This window comes from Engystomops pustulosus, chromosome 3 (genome assembly GCF_040894005.1).
Source record: "Engystomops pustulosus chromosome 3, aEngPut4.maternal, whole genome shotgun sequence".
In the NCBI taxonomy this organism is placed as follows: Eukaryota; Metazoa; Chordata; class Amphibia; order Anura; family Leptodactylidae; genus Engystomops; species Engystomops pustulosus.
The window spans coordinates 127,691,843-127,708,633 of NC_092413.1; the positions used below are offsets into that span (position 1 = coordinate 127,691,843).

General features: G+C 44.7%; 2 protein-coding genes across 5 annotated transcripts in view; one reads left to right on the top strand and one right to left on the bottom strand.

Annotated features, from left to right (window-relative positions):
• TTK (TTK protein kinase) overlaps positions 1 to 10,187 on the bottom strand; it is a 59,032-nt gene extending 48,845 nt beyond the window's left edge. For 2 of the 4 annotated variants that reach the window (XM_072142070.1, XM_072142067.1), the window contains exons 1-7: positions 8,975 to 9,132; positions 8,202 to 8,424; positions 5,601 to 5,707; positions 2,231 to 2,374; positions 2,031 to 2,145; positions 1,872 to 1,941; positions 1,688 to 1,782 (exon numbers count right to left, since the gene is read on the bottom strand). In XM_072142070.1, coding sequence (XP_071998171.1) covers positions 1,688 to 1,782; positions 1,872 to 1,941; positions 2,031 to 2,145; positions 2,231 to 2,374; positions 5,601 to 5,707; positions 8,202 to 8,424; positions 8,975 to 9,116 — 896 coding nt within the window. In that variant the 5' untranslated portion in view covers positions 9,117 to 9,132. Of the gene's footprint in view, positions 1 to 1,687; positions 1,783 to 1,871; positions 1,942 to 2,030; positions 2,146 to 2,230; positions 2,375 to 5,600; positions 5,708 to 8,201; positions 8,425 to 8,974; positions 9,133 to 9,429; positions 9,639 to 10,020 lie in introns of those variants that run through there. The other 2 variants (XM_072142068.1, XM_072142069.1) reach the window with 2 other exon arrangements.
• Positions 10,188 to 14,637: 4,450 nt separating this feature from the next.
• Positions 14,638 to 16,791, top strand: part of ELOVL4 (ELOVL fatty acid elongase 4) — a 30,028-nt gene continuing 27,874 nt past the window's right edge. The window contains exon 1 of the mRNA XM_072142072.1: positions 14,638 to 14,779. Within this exon, the coding sequence (XP_071998173.1) occupies positions 14,707 to 14,779 (73 nt within the window). The 5' untranslated portion in view covers positions 14,638 to 14,706. The remainder of the gene's footprint in view (positions 14,780 to 16,791) is intronic.

Here is a 16,791-nt window from a genome sequence, read left to right on the forward strand (position 1 = left end):
GGGGGACATGCAGTAACTCCCGAACATTTATATACAATAACCTTTTGTTTCTTTGTGCAATCCCTGCAGCAGAGGTGGCCGTATCCGAGGAAGCTATCTCGTTTCTAAGGGACAACATGGCTGCATTTATGAGAAATTATCTTTACACAGGAACATTTTTTTTTTAATAACATCTAATTGAAGAAATGTTTACAGATGGCAGATTAAAGGGCACCTGTCATCAGGTCTTTGTCACTTGTCCTGTCACTACCTGTTGGAGCAGCTCACAAGGATCCATCACAGCCTTTATCTAGTAATTTCATACATTAATCATTATAAAATCATATTTTCTTTATCATGTAAATGAGGCTGATCACATGGTCAGAGGCAGTGATGTCACCCCTGTTACCCCTCCCCTCTCCTCCCCCTGCTCATGTCAGTATGTAATGTATAGTAAAGCATTGCTAGTGTGTGTGCTGCATCTGCTGACATGCTGCATCCTCCTAATATACAGGTGAGAGACACAGACATCAGCTACACATGAATCTGACATGTTCTGCTGTAACATGGCTGCCTGGAGCTGCTGTATCTCTCCTAAACACACACACATGCAAACACAGGCTGCAGGGGGCGTGGCCACCAGCACCAGGAAGCACATCATTATACAGCCTCACACCATTATACAGGCTGTCAGTCATGCACTGGGGGTGTGGCTGTGCCTCCCACTCATGAATAGAGTGGACAGCTTGAATATGCTAATGCGTCATTGGACATTTCACAGGTCATTTGCATACAGCTTTAGGACCTCATTGCTTAGGTTTACAGGCATGTAGAGGGACAATGAAGGGACAGAGGCAATGCTCTCTAATGGCAGTTTATTAAAATATTATTTTGCATAACGGGTTCTCTTTAATGAAACTGAATGTGAGTGCGCACACGAGAATACCCCTTTAAATACACATAATGGACGGAAGACTATCCTGTTTCCCACTTATCAGAGCTATTTAACTGCTAACGAGGACAGATAGCAACGAATCTTCATCTCTGAGCAATTTAATAAAATTAAACTCTTGTTGCTATGGGCAAGAAGTTTTAGTGGTTGTACAGCAGTTAAAACTTAAGGCTGCTTTCTTCCAAAGCCACAACTGACCCATGGTTTGTGCTGGTATAGAAGTTGACCTGTAAATAAAGTAAAGTAGAGCTTGTGGCAATATCACATGCTACCTATGGTCAGCTGGGGAGCTGTATTTGGAAGAAAGCAGATATTTTTAAACCCCCATGCAATTACAGTAACATATCTTTGGTAGATGAAGCCCACTGAAAGCTATGTTCACAATGACAAAATTAGACAGATTGGTTATCAATCAGTAAAACATAATCCACGCTTCCACTGCAAACAAGGTATTATTCACATTTTGCATCAATACACTTGAGAACTTCGGTTCTTGTAATCAATATGATTCCTAGCAGTCAGGTACTGTGTTCCAAATCTGCTGTAGATCCAACACAAGAAGTATAATGGAAAGATTTGTATGTATTCTGAATATACCGGTACTTTATCAGACTCCAGAGTGAACTTCTGGTCGTCTTGCCTGGCATCACTTTGCTTGATAAGATAGATTACAAAGTTTCTTGTACACACTTTTACCAGTACTAGTGATGTATGCAAAGTTAGTGACAATTAAAATGAAGTTAAAGAATACAGTACCTTTTTACACAGGTTTTGGAGATGGGGTCATTATTGTGGGCATCATCTTCAGGAGAAGTTAAAGACTGTATAGGGACTCTCCCCAACTGACATGTCTAGGGAGCATTAAAATAAAATAAAATTTAGTGTATAATCACATATAACAACATTTGGCAATGTAATGCACAGGTGAACATTAAATTACCCTTTTAGACACATTCATTAGCGGATTCCTCTGCATTTCATCACATTCTTCAGGTGAGCTCAACTTTTGTCTATCAAAAATAAATAAATGTAGGTTAAATTTTAGGTGTAAAAAAGAAAAGGAAATGAAAAGTTAAATGCTAAATCTTAAGTATGATACCCAAAAGAAAAGTTCACGTTTGTAGAGAGGTCCATGGAGCTGTCACTATGTACAGTCTGCGGCCTTCCCAGTCCAGAGCTTGACAGATTTTCTCTATTGGTGTTGCTCCTAGACACTGCAACAAAATCCCAATTCATCTAATGAAGTCATAAAATGCATTTAACAAAATGACACGCCATATTCACATAGCAGTTACTTACAGGACAGGTTTTCCTTATCTTCCTCAGAAATAAGCTGGGGTTTCTTCATCTGCAAGTTCTTCAGAGCCAGGTCAATCATTTCAACAGGTGCAGCTCTGCAGTCCCACCCTCTCTGGAGAATCTGCTTGCTCTTTTTAAAGTTGCCTAGTAATATGATGTCACCATATCATGTTAAGATGAGTTTCTAAAGAGGTTACCCACAAAGATAAGAGAGGCCCTATCCATACATATCCCACAGATCACAAAAACAATGGGGTCCAATGGGGTCCCATGTACCTCCGTCGAACCCCTTGTTTCTCTGTAAGGTTAAATTCACACTGCCGTGAGCCCGCCGCACCGTAGCACGGCGGGCACACGGCAGCGTGGGGAGAGGAGGTGGAGGTGGTGAGCGCAGCTCACCCCCGTTCCTCTTCATAGGAATTAATGGCGCACGGCGCCGTAATACGGGGAAAGATAGGACATGTCCTATCTTTCCTCGGGCTACGGAGCGGTATGGTGCCGCACGTGTGCTGCACTGTACCGCTCCCGTACATGGCCGTGAGCCCATAGAAGTGTATGGGGGACGTATATCGGCCTTATATACGTCGGCCGTATATACGTCCCCCATACTGTAGTGTGAATGTAGCCTTAGACTAATGGAACAGACGGCTGTGCATGACCATTCAGCTCCATTAATCTCTATGCAGAGCTCAGCAATTTCCGTCAGCTCCATAGAAGGACCCCATTAGGCCCCTTGTTTTCGCGATCTGTGTGGGTCACAGAGACCCCCGCCGATCAGCAAGTTGGGCCTAACTTGTGTTTGGGAGAAAACCGCTTTAAAGAATACTTTGGACTGTGTATCTGGCAACTCAACCCTACTATTGTATAATAATGATGGAGGTCTAGGTTATCAGTCACTAGAAAGAAGTGCCAAGTACTTTATTCAAACACTGTTTATTCCCATTCTCAATGGAGATGACAGGTGCTAAAGAAGAATAGTCAAGACTTTACTGGTCTCTGCACCCAGAGCATCACTGACAGGTACTGTAGAGCAACTTTCCCATTACATAAAAAAAACTAACAAACAATCTTTATGAAATATAAGATTAACCTCTCAGTTATATTTTCAGCTATAAACCAGACCATGGGTTCACCATGAGTGTTGATGGAACCACATTTTTTCCCCTCACTTTAAGACCATAACCTCAGACCCATCTCTAGTCAAGTTTAAATGTCTTGTTGTCGTTTTTTTTTTAATATACAGCATCCATGAAGGGACTAGCTAAATGGCGATTATGGACTAGTGTCCCAAATTGTCCTAAACAGTCGTCCTTTAATAATTCTGCAACGTTCATTCTTATTACAGGAAACATCCAGTGCAGAGATTAATATAGTCTCGATATAAACATTATCAAGCACAGCCCTATGACGTGTTTGCTGACCTGCAGCTATACATGGATCACTTGTACTAGAGTTCTACATAGACAGCAGCTGCACTGGGGATTATACGAGAATGTCAAGATTATGACCAAAGTGTACCAGCCAATAAATTGGACAGGAAGAAATGGATGACATTAGGATTAGGGACACACACTACAATTTTTGGCATGTCTGAGAGCTCAGCCTTGCACCTGGTGTTCTAGGAGATGTGCAGAGTCATCAGTATCTATATGAAAAAAGCTTTGTTTGGATTAGAACGTACATACATACATAAAAAGGTAAGGGGTAAAAGCCATTGTTCACCATATCCAAAATTAGCAAATACACTTTCTAGGTCATTTTCTCAACACCCTCTCACACATTCCCTTTGAGGTCCACACCCTCAAACTTTTCCACCCATTCTTCCTGCATATGGTTTTAGTCTATTGTCGTTCAGGCTCAGGCTGCCAGTTTCAGGACCATTTTGATATTCGTTTCTCTAATTTTCTAACTTGGGAGGTTTCAACTCTCATTGTGGGTAACTAACAACCAATTTCTTTTTTTGGCTCCCAGCTCCTACCACTAACACTTTAGGGGATTCTCCCACTAAAAAAGGAGGGAAATATCCATGAAATATATTTACCAAATGTTCTTCCCTCAATTTAAGACCTTTTCTCTTTTACCGTCTCATAATACACAAACATGAACCCATGTTCCATTAATATTCATCTTCTTGCCAAAAACTTGCAGTCCTCATCGTCCCCCATCTTGTGTCCTGACCTGGTGACTACTCATTCCATTATACTAACAAAATAGTGCCCTGGAAGAGGCTGCACCTGCCTCTTCCCTAACCTTGCAACAAAGGTTATTTATAAGGTGAAAAATGAGCATAGGAGTCTGCATTATTCACTCCACTAAAAATAAGTGAAGCATAAAGACAGGAAGCCTTCCATACACTGAACTCTGTGAGGAGCAGAGCCACAGTCTTTGCTTCAGCTACACTCTTCTCCAATGGAAAGAAAAACACAGACGAGAATTATTCCATTATACCTCACCTCTATGTAGGCGCTGGAAAGACTTTCAACTGTTCTATGCCTTTAACCACTCCTGGTTTTGGCTCAAAATAACTGATGCAAATAACTGAAACACTGACAGATGTGAACTGGGCCTTAAACTGAACTTTGTGTCTCTGCGTCATTTCCTAACCAACCCAAATCTTAAAGGGGTTATCCAGGTTTTAAAAATTACTGAGGGCAGTGCTGGGGCGGGCAATTTAAACATAATAAACATGTACTCACCTCGTCAGGCGCTGCCGATGTCCCGTGCCCTGGCCGGTCTTCATTACAAGGGTGCACAGGGAGCTTCTGGCCGGCCGGAAGCTCCCATCCGACACCATCTCCCAGCGCTTACAACGGCCACATCGCGGAGCGGAAGCGGCCACATCGCAGAGCGGAAGCTCCCTGTGCGTGGCTTCCGTGCCCCTGTAAACAAACAGGGCCACGGATCGAAGGGACTGCGGTGCGGGACATCGGCGGCGCAGGAGGAGGTAAGTGGATGTTTATTTTATTTATTTATTTTTTTTAAACCCAGATAACCCCTTTAAATCTCTATTTGCTCCCTTGGTCTTACCATAACTCAAAAGACAGCAGCCTGACATGTTGGGGTTGTGTCCTAGAAGTACCAGTCATATCCTCATGATCCACAAATATTTCAATTTACATTTACAGGCCAGTTTTTAAAGGTCTAAAGTTTTATTGTATCTTTCCTGTGAAGACATCTACATACCATAAAATTAGAGGTATATACATGTACACAATATATAACTATATTCTATTCTGCTGTCAGTGTAATCACAGGTTCTGGAAACGTGAACATATCCTTCTAACCCCATCAAAAACTCAACTTTAACTAATTTAAAGATTGCACACGTAGCCAGCAAAACATTGGAATAAACTATAAAGTGACAGGTTACCTTCAGACCACTCAAACTGAGCAAAAGCAGCGTGAACAAAAGCAAATTTCTTGCAATTTAATCTCGCAAGCTGGAACTGGTCACGTGCCTCATCTGGGTCCAGTATGCTAAACAGTGCAAGAAACAAGAAAGGAAAGAGCATTAAGATCTTCACATCTTGAGTCCCTGCACACTTTAAACCTGTGCTCAACCTATATCACATACATGGTATACAATTTGCTATTCTTATTAGGCTAAAAGACCTGCGATGACGTCACATGTCATGATAAACACAAGGCACCATGTAAAAAATGGACCCAATTTCCTGTAAGTAAATAGAGATTTATATGTCTGTAGTTGAATATTAGCAGACAGTCCCCAAGTACAAGGAGGCAGAGCAGGGATTGGTAGAGACACAGAGCTGTCAGTCAAAATAATGAGGTGTGGTTCACTGGCAGCCTGAGAGAGAAGAGTTAGAGCCAGGAGTAAGCCAGGAGAGCCAGTTTGCATTTCAGAAAACCGTCTGTAATTAAGGTACAGTGCCTTACTGCCAGCAAATTTTAAGTGATATGGGAACAACTTTATCTGCAGGCATTGTTAGTAAGGGTGGTCGAAATTTGGTGACAGGTCCCTAGACCACAGTAAAGGACAAAAACATTTACCCCTTAACTACCTTTTTTGTTTTTTTAATTTTTTATTTCTCACTCCCCACCTTCAAAAATCTATAACTTGTACACGTAAAGAGCTCTGTGACGGCTTGTTTTCTGCATAACAAATTGCACTTCATACTGACAGTATTTAATATTCCATGCCGTGTACTGGGAAGCAGAAAAAAAATTCCAAATGCAGTGAAAAAGGGCTTGGTTTTTACAGCTTTCAATGTGAGCCCCAAATGACACGTCTACTTTATTCTTTTGGTCGGTGTGATCACAGGGATAACACATTTGTATAGGTTTTATAATGTTTTCATACATTTACTAAAATTGAGGGGGGGTGGAAGAGAATTTTGCCATATTCTGGCGCTAATAACGTTTTAATACTTCGGTAATTGGAGCTATGGGTGGTGTAATTTTTTGTGACTGTTGATTACGTTTTCAATTCTACCATTTTTCGGACTGTACGATCTTTTGATCACTTTTTATGGAATTTTTTATAACTTTCAAAATGGCAAAAAAGTGATATTTTGATCTTAGGGCGCCATTTTCCATTACGGGGTTAAACACAGTGAAAAAAACTTAATATTTTTTAGATATGGGCATTTTTGGACGCGGCGATACCCAATGGGTTTGATTTTTTTGTTTATTTATATCAGTTCTAGTGAAAGGAGGCGATTTGAATTTTTAGGGTTTTTTATTATATATATTTTTTTTAACTTTAGAAAATTTTTACTTTTACTTTAACCCTAGGTTGCCTGATTGATCCTACCATATAACGCCATACTCCCCAATGACATCATGCCTATGCGCGAAGCCCCTGGCAGCTTTGCTGGCGGCATTCGACATAATAACACCCGCAATTGGTGCAAGCAACTACCGATAAGTCTTTGCTGCAACCCGGGAGCCCTCTCCATGCACATGATGATCGCCGTACTATTACAGCACGCGTTATTAAGGGGTTAAAAGTGTATGCAAGCAGCATGTCCATAACTGCTGTACTTGAAAAACATAACCTCCAATAGCCAGCATGGAAAAACACTGGTGGATGAAAGATCTTTTACATCCGATGTATGACCGAAGGTATTTATGTAACATTTAATAGGGGAGCATGATTTCAGCTACTCATATGATTTGCTATACTTAGTGTCACGGTGTTCCGGTATTTTGAGGCTATTTTGTATAATGTTTCGTTCTCCACCAGTGTTTTGCCATAGTGGCATTGGGTGGGGTTAGGTTTGTTCAAGTACAGCAGTTATTGACATACTTCTTGAAACGTTACACGCACTTATGTGTTTTCATATTCTTATCTTTCTCCGAAGTCTTTTCTATTTGTATAAATTTGATTATATCCGACCAATACTTTTTGGGCTACTGCACATCAGCTTCTTTTGTGCCATCTTCATATCTTTGATTGGAAGTGTGGCCTATCAGGTCTTGTTTGGTGCTTAACAGACAACGCAACATACAGTATTTCTCTTTGATGCAAGGACTCCCGTCCACTGCACTGTGCTTGGTCTGCAGGATCTAAACAGCATAAGGGTCTATTTCCAAGGACCAAGTATTTACATGAAGCATTTGTCAAATGCAACCACATGGTGTAAATAAGGGTTTCATTAAACCCCCAACACCTTGATAAAAATAGTTGTTGCTTATTTAATGTAAATATATTATGCTAAATTAAACACAGATTCATTCAAATCAGTCCCTCTTACAAGAGGAAAAGGAACTTTCCCTTTTAATTCTCCCCCCCACCCCCCTTAGTTTTGCTTTCCTCTCCCTTTTTCCCACATCTCGGACCTCATTATTTTGGACCCCCACCACCAAAAAAAAATAAAAAAAATAACTGTACTTGTACTTTTAAAAAGAAAAATTAAAATATGAAAAAGTAAAAATGTTACACGTGACCCAACTGCAACATATAAACCATGATATATATTTAAAATCTAAAAATAATCCTCATACTTACGCTTTTAGCTCTGCAAATCGAACAAGGATTTTTGCATAGCTTTCATTATGGCTGTGTTTTTCTGGAGAAAGCACGCCTACAGCTTGAGAGTAATTATCAATGAGTTTATTAAGCAGTATCCGATCACTTTGTGGAAAACCTGTACTCTCCAGTTTTAGTAGTGAAGACAGCCATTCTTCTGGGGTCTTGGGGGTTAACAGATGATTAAAGACACCAGAGTGCTCTGTGGCAAGAAGAATAAAGTCATTTCAACAAGAACAACATCAATGTACTTTAATCTGGTTACAGGGGGGGCGGCATTTATCCTTGCACCACAGTAGGAGCTAGTCATGCCCCACGATGAAATACGTAGTAACATACCCCTCTAAATTTTGCTAATCTATTTCTCTCAACAAGTTTCACCCGTAAGGCAAAACAGGTTCATCAGGAGAAAGGTTAATAATAACCTAAGCCCGCCGGGCCATAGAGGAGTAGGGGTGACCCCTCCCATCTCCATAGCGATCCATTGTGCACAGCGCTGAAATGTCCCATCTTTTCCCCCATGTACTGTACGGAGCCATTGCTTTCTATTGGGGAACGTATGAACGGCCGCAAGCTTGCGACTATACACATGTCCCCCATACAGTCGTGTGAATGTGACCTTAGGCTGAAAAGCTTTTTGAATTAAAATAATTGGTGAACTGACAAAGTATTTCTAATGACATATGAAGTAAAATCCTATACAATCTGTATTAAATGACTACAGTTAATCAAACCAAATATGCTTGTAATACCTGTAGTGTCAGCAGAAGATTTGGTGAACGTAAGCTCATCCGTCCAATTGTCTTCATTACCATACTTGGTCTTAAAACTTTTAACTCTATCCAAAATGGAGGCAATCTTTAATTTTCGTTCACTAATATCTTCATCCTCCATTTTATTCCAATATAAACTGAAAATAAAACGCGTCATATTAGGGTATGAATTAAAATCTGACAGATAATTGTGAAGCTTACATTATAAGAAATCGGGCTTATTCACAACACATCGTTGGTCCGTGAAATGCATCATGGCCACAAACAAACAGTCTGCCACTGTCACCAAAAATGATTTAGAGAGGGACACTGCTTTAATTTAACAATACACTAAAAGTATCAGCATTCAATCTTACAAGACCACCCAGCAGGATCAAAGATCTCTGTTCACTTGATAAACTTATCAGACTAGGAAGAACATTTTCTTTACCTACCTCACCGCTGCCCTCCACAATTTCCCTGGGTTGTTATGGTATCCAAAAGTCAAAGAACAGCCCCAAAATCAGAGGTCTGTCACTGTCAGAAGATATTATTGCACTGTATGTCAGTGGCCTAGCACTGAAGAACTACAATGTTCTAAAACCTCTGAATTGCAGCTTAAATTGCATGACAAAAACAATAAAAAAAAAATGTAAAAAAAATGTTTATCTTGCCTCCTAGCAACATAAAAGTACCCACAAAGCAGACCCCAACTTCATAATAATCGGGAAAAAAATAAATTTAAAAAAAAAAACAGTATATGCATTCAGAATCACCATCTTTGTGCCCATGACTTGTAATGGACAAAAGCAATGGCAGAATTGCAGTTTTGTCCTCCACATAATATCTGTAAATTGCAAGCTCCCGCAAACAGTGCCAATAAATATAGGACACAGTGCACACACTAATAAACATGGTCTGTAAATGTGAGTCAGGAGTGAGCATCCTCCGGCGCTGATGATAGGGTGAGGAGTCCAGGACGGGTCCCTGATCCTGCACTGTATATCAGAAAATGTTACCACTAGAAATCACTGGTCCCCCCGTACCTATCGGCCGCGCTACCGTTAATGTCACTGTCCCACTGCGGAACGGCAGCTTTCGAGGCCGGTAACGTAGGATCAGCGCCACAGCTTCAGCTCACGCAGCCCGGACAGTCGTTAGTTTAAAATTCGCCACATCCCCAATGCTACGATATGATTGGCCAGCGCAAACGGAACCGGAAGTGCCTATTATGCCCTTCCTTGTCTCCCGGGGCCATGTTTGTTTTGGGCAGTAGACAACGTAACGATATGACGCGCGGGTACAACGTTATATATAACGTCCGAATAGCAAAGCTGTTACTCCGTAACCTGAGGAGACAGCATTGTTGTTTGTCTGACAAACTACCTCACAGGGACTGTCCTTTTAGCTCAGGGATAGGTGACGTACATGAATATGAGACGCTACTGCTGGACTGTGAATTATTTATCGTGCAGCTTCAGGGCCTATTCACCATAGCACTAGGAGGCAAAGTACAGCTGCTGATGGGGACTCCGTCTGAGGGCCGCATCGTGTTACCACTCAACTTTAGGGGGCGCACTACTAAACAGCCCAACAGTACATGTGCTCCCAGAAACCAAATAATAAAGGAGAATCCCCCCTAAACCAGACCTATAATACCGGAGACACTTTCCTTCCCCAGAGCAGACCTATTATACTGGAGATCCACTAGAGCAGACCTATTATACTGGAGATCCACCAGAGCAGACCTATGATACAGGAGACACCCCCCTTCCCCAGAGCAGACCTATTATACTGGAGATCCACCAGAGCAGACCTATGATACAGGAGACACCCCCCTTCCCCAGAGCAGACCTATTATACTGGAGATCCACCAGAGCAGAACATAATACTGGAGAACCCCCCAGAGCAGACCTATAATACTGGAGATCCACCAGAGCAGACCTATAATAATGGAGACAGCCCCCTTCCCCACAGCAGACCTATTATACTGGAGATCCACCGGAGCAGACCTATAATACAGTAGACCAGTGATGGCGAACCTTTTGGAGACCGAGTGCCCAAACTAAAACCAAGACCCACTTATTTATCGCAAAGTGCCAACACAGAAATTTAATTTGTGATTTATACTGCCTTCTCTGTCACAGCTTTCATTGATACCAGTGCTGAGACCCCCACAGATCGCGAAAATGAGGGGTCCGACCAACCCGTCATCGCTTCATAAGAGTGATGGTGCAGACGGCCGTGCATGACCGTTCTGCTCCATTAATCCCTGCTGATGGAGATGGATGAGCGCGGCGCACAGCAATTTCCGTCAGCTTCATAGAGATTAATTGAGCGGAACAGTCATGCGCGGCCATCTGCTCCACTAGTATGGTCTGTCGGACCCCTCGTTTTCACAATCTCCAGGGGTCTCAGCACTGAGACCTTCACTGATCGCCAAGTTAGGCCCTATCCCATGGAAAGGGCATGTGCTCTTCGATCTGACTTGTGCCTAAGAGACCTAGTCCCTCCCTGTCCAGGGGTTTTGTTATCCTGGTCAGGTGGTGGCTAACTCTCCAATCACACTCCAGTGTACATGGTGCAATTGGTAGACAGAATCACATCCACTTAACCCTTGCCTTTTCAGGTAGAATCTACAGCTGCTGATTACCTAATAACCCGGCATACCTACTAGAAGCATCCCTCCCAACTTTTGGAGGAGAGAAAGAGGGACAAAGCCCCTCCCCTTTTTCTAAACCACGCCCATTGTCCCACCCACAAGCATAGCATAATATCGACCCTGATGGTCCCCACATAGTACAATGCCCCTTACTTTGGCCAACCCCTCCCCATGGACCCGTTTAATACCCCCAATGCAAATCTGCAACATATAAAACCCCTCTTTAATTTTATCCTCCCTTTACATTTGGTTTTCCACTTTTATTTATCTCCCCAAACTTACACATAATGTCATCTGTACTCCTACCCCCACCCCTCCTTACATCCTCCTCATAATGTGGCCTCCTGTTCTTCAGCTTCCTCCGGTCCTCCAACAGCCTCCTGTCCTCATCTTCCTCCTGTAGCCTCCTGTCCTCCAGCCGCCTGTCTTCCAGCCTCCTCCTGTAGCCTCCTGTCTTCCAGCTTTCTCCTGTAGCCTCCTGTCCTCCAGCCTCCTCCTGTAGCCTCCTGTCTTCCAGCCTCCTCCTGTAGCCTCCTGTCTTCCAGCTTCCTCCTGTAGCCTCCTATCCTCCAGCCTCCTCCTGTAGCCTCCTGTCCTCATCTTCCTCCTGTAGCTTCCTGTCCTCCAGCCTCCACCTGTAGCCTCCTGTCCTCAATCTTCCTCCTGTAGCCTCCTGTCCTCCAGCCTCCTCCTGTAGCCTCCTATCCTCCTCCTGTAGCCCCCAGTACTCCAGCCTCTTTATGTAGCCTCCTGTCCTTCAGCCTCCACCTGTCCTCCAGCCTCATGTGGTCTCCTCCAGCATCCTCCTCCTTTCCCCAGCCTCCACCTGTCCTCCAGCCTCCTCCTCTTGTCCCCAGTTTCCATCTGTCCTCCAGCCTCCTCCTCCTGTCCCCCAGCCTGCTCCAGCGTCCTTCTGTCTTCCAGCCTCCTCCTCCTATCCTCCAGCAGCCTCATGTCCTCCAGCCTCCTGCCCTTTAGCCTCCTCCTCCTGTGCTTTAGCCTCACCGAGCCGGACATACTACTGATTGACGCCAGATCTAACTTGACAAAGGTCACCATGACCAAAACGTTGTGTATAATTTTATCTGTTATACTTACCTCCTTACAGGTATGCATTATGGTGAAGGCTAATACTATATGAATTTTCTGCACTTAATAAAAGAAGAAAAAAAGTTTACTCCATGTGTGTGCCATGTTCCTCTATATAGATGTTTCTGGATTGAGAATCCAACATTGAGCACCACGAAAATTGAGTGTGCGGTTTCTATTGTTCTAACTCTCCAGCCTCCGGTCCCCCTGGCTCCTCCTGTCCTCCGGCAGCCTCCAGCCTCCTCCTGTCCTTCAGCATTCTCCTCCTGTCCTCCAGCATAATCCTGTCCTCTATCCTCCTTCTGTCCCCCAGCCTCCTCATGTGGCCTCCAGCCTCCTCCTCCTTTCCCCAGTCTCCATCTGTCCTCCAGCCTCCTCCTCCTGTCCCTCAGCCTGCTCCAGCGTCCTTCTGTCTTCCAGCCTCCTCCTCCTATCCTCCAGCAGCCTCCTGTCCTCCAGCCTCCTGCCCTTCAGCCTCCTCCTGTCCTTTAGCCTTACCGAGCCGGACATACTACTGATTGACACCAGATCTAACTTGGCAAAGGTCACCATGACCAAAACGTTGTGTATAATTTGATCTGTTATACTTACCTCCTTACATGTATGCATTATGGTGAAGGCTAATACTATATGAATTTTCTGCACTTTAAAATAAAAGAAGAAAAAAAGTTTACTCCATGTGTATTCCATGTTCTTCTATATAGACGTTTCTGGATTGAGAATCCAACATTGAGCACCACGAAAATTGAGTGTGCGGTTTCTATTGTTCTAACTCTCCAGCCTCCTGTCCCCCTGGCTCCTCCTGTCCTCCAGCCTCCTCCTGTCCTTCAGCATTCTCCTCCTGTCCTCCAGCATATTCCTGTCCTCTATCCTCCTCCTGGCCCCCAGCCTCCTTCTGTAGCCTTCAGCCCGCCTGTCCTCTATCCTCCTCCTGGTCTCCTCTTCATGTGGCCCTGGTAGAAAGCAAAAAAACTTACTTTCTTAACTTACCTCGTTCCCCTGCAGTCATTCTCGCTTCTCCCGGGCTCGAGTCTGACTGACTCGAGCCAGGGGGAGAGGGGGGGGCAGAGCTACCTCCTTACATGACTTGTGCAGATATCATGTGAGGAGGTAGCAGGGGCTAGTCCCGCCTCCTCCTGGCCCCCCATGTCTACCGTGTCTGGAGGAGGCGGGACAAACCAGGGGAGGTGGGCGTAACCCAGGACATACTCCCAGCCGCCCGTGACAGTGGGACAGAGCCCAAAAAACGGGACTGTCATACTAAAACCGGGACGGTTGGGAGGTTCATGAATCCTTCAGACAGCGCCTAACTTGGAGAGGGCGCTGTTGGCAACTCCTCTGCTGTCCATGTATTGGCAGGGGTGTCGCACAGTACTTGCACATGAGTCACCTGTACTGTTGTGTTTGTGAAGTCAGAAGTGATAGATGCTGTGACAGGTGGACCTCATTTTCTATCCTTCCAACTGTCATGCCACCTTCTATGCGTGCAGGACCTGACCGCTAGGGGGCGAAAATGTCCATACGAGTGATAGGAAATAGCAGGTAGAAGTGGCTATTTCCCATCACGGATGAGGGCCAGGTCCTATGGAGATGTGTATATAGCTACAAGCCTTATCCATAGTCACGCTTGTGCAGTGCATTTCCCGTCAGGGTATGGAGCATGCCCAGAGGCGCGGGGACGCCACTACTATTGTCTACCGGGGCACTGCGTCAAACCATCTTCCATAACGGCCGCGCCCACAGCTCAGTCATTAACATACAGGCCACGCCCCAACAGATCAATGGTCCTTGTGTTGAGTGGGGGCCGGTATCTAGAATGCGGCTGTAACCAGGGTAACCGCGTCACGTGTGAAGAGGTGGCGCAGTTGTTCTCCTCCGCCATCCTCGTCGGTGTGTTATCAGCCGGTGGCCCGCGCACGCCATGCCCTGTCACTGACCGGAGCTCATCCCCTGGATTACCGCACCGTGCACGGGAGACAGGATGGCGCTGACTGCGGTGTCCGAGCTCTTTAACGGCTCCCTGCGCTTGTACAGCTGGAGCCTTAGCATCGCAGGTAAGGCCCATCGTGCTGAGCACCGGGGTCACATTCACAGCCGGTGAGCGGCCAGTCATGGCTGCAGACGCGCCTTATCTTATTAGTGGTGCTGCGGCATAAGCCGGCTGGATACATACATGATGCTCCGCTATAAGGCAGGATCAGCAGTCTAATGTATGTGCACATATGTGCACTGCAGAAAGGTGACATGCATTGCAGGACAATCCCCTTATGGAAAAAAAACATTATTTTTACCGGATTAGGTGGCATTTAAGTACCTAAGAAAAAACGTGATGTGTGATTAAGACTACATTCACTTGGCATTTTGTTCATACACTCATTGTATACCTCATTGTATATCCTTCTTCTGCATAGTATACATTATGTACTGTGGGAAACGCAGTATGGAGAGATACAGCAAGCTCCCACTGTACCATGTATACACTCATGGGGGTTGCCAGTGATATAAGTGTCCATGTAAGGACTGATGGAAACACCCTGTACATCTGCTATCAGGGGGAAGGAACAGGACACAGTATCCCATTATATGTGACTATAGTATATACATCCTAGCCCTCTGTTGATAAGTCATGTCAGGAATCTACCCAACTTAGGCTACATTCACACAGACGTGTGCCCGTTTGTAGCACGGCAGGCACACGTCAGCGCTGCTAACACCCACTCCTCTCTATAGTAATATTGGCGCACGACGCCATATTCCGTGGAAAGATAGGACATGTCCCATCTTTCTCCTGGCTACGGTGCCTCACATGTGCGGAACCGTACAGCTCCTGTAGGGTGCCATGAGCCCATTGCCTTGTATGGGGGATGTATATACGGCGTATATACCTCCCCCATACGTTCGTGTGAATGTAGCCTTAGGAGCACAACTTGTGGCTGTACATACGTCCCCCTAGGCCGGCAATGGGCGCACAGAGCGATACGTGGCTGCACACGTGCGGCAACGCACCGCCCTGTACACAGGGAAAAGTTTGGAAATTTCCTATCTTTCCCCGTGTTACAAGGCTGTGTGCAGTGGATCGCTCTGGAGAGGGGTGGGGTCACCTCTCCTCCTCCATGCGGGCATATGTTTGTGTAAATGTAGCCTTATTCTTACAACGGACTGCGAAAAACATAGGGGAATGCCGCATTATGCCCTGGCCCCGGCACCTGCTGGATCTCTAGATAGATCTCTGTAGTTGTGGGAACAAAAGGGCCATGATAAATCCTCCTATTACGTCAATTTTGCCTTACACAAATCAGGGCACATCAATCAGAGGCTGGCACGAAGTGTGCCAGGCTACCATGGTGCCCCCGGCAAGCGCCAGACCTATTAGGAGCTCAATCCTCCTGATAAATCCCAGAGGGTGGCAGCGCAGCTCAGTGATGCGCCGTGCTCAGGGCTGATACTAGCCTTTTTGCTGCCTGAGGCGAAAACTGAAATGCCACTACCCCCTCCCCCCCCAAAAAAAAAAAAAAATCCTACCCCTGGTCTCCTCCTATATACAGCTCCCTGAATTTACAGACCCATCTTTAAAAAGAATCTAAAACCAGATAAATTACTAACAATATCCTCATGCAACACCACAGATCACTGACACCCTGTGACTGACACTACACAAACTGACACTGTCTCATACTAGTAGTCAGTCACAGACATTAGTGGTCTTGTACCTTATGGGAACCTGCCCCATCAGGAAGATGACTTCATTATAATCTCTCCTGGCTATCACAATCTCTGTTGAATTTACCTGAAGATGTTTTCGGTTCCGTGTGGCATCTCTACACTGCGCCCGTAAAAATACAAATATACAGCCCCCTAATAATGTATTAAATAGTGCCACCCTAATGAACTTATGGTATATAAAGTACCCAAAACAGCCCTCCCCATAAATTCTCCCCTTTTATTTAAGATCTGACCCTCCTATACAATCCCCCCATTTAAGTTATATTCAGTAGCCCATTGTATATAAAATAAACTTACATACTCACCATTCAGCGTCCCCGATGCTTGTCGTGGCCCCAGATCC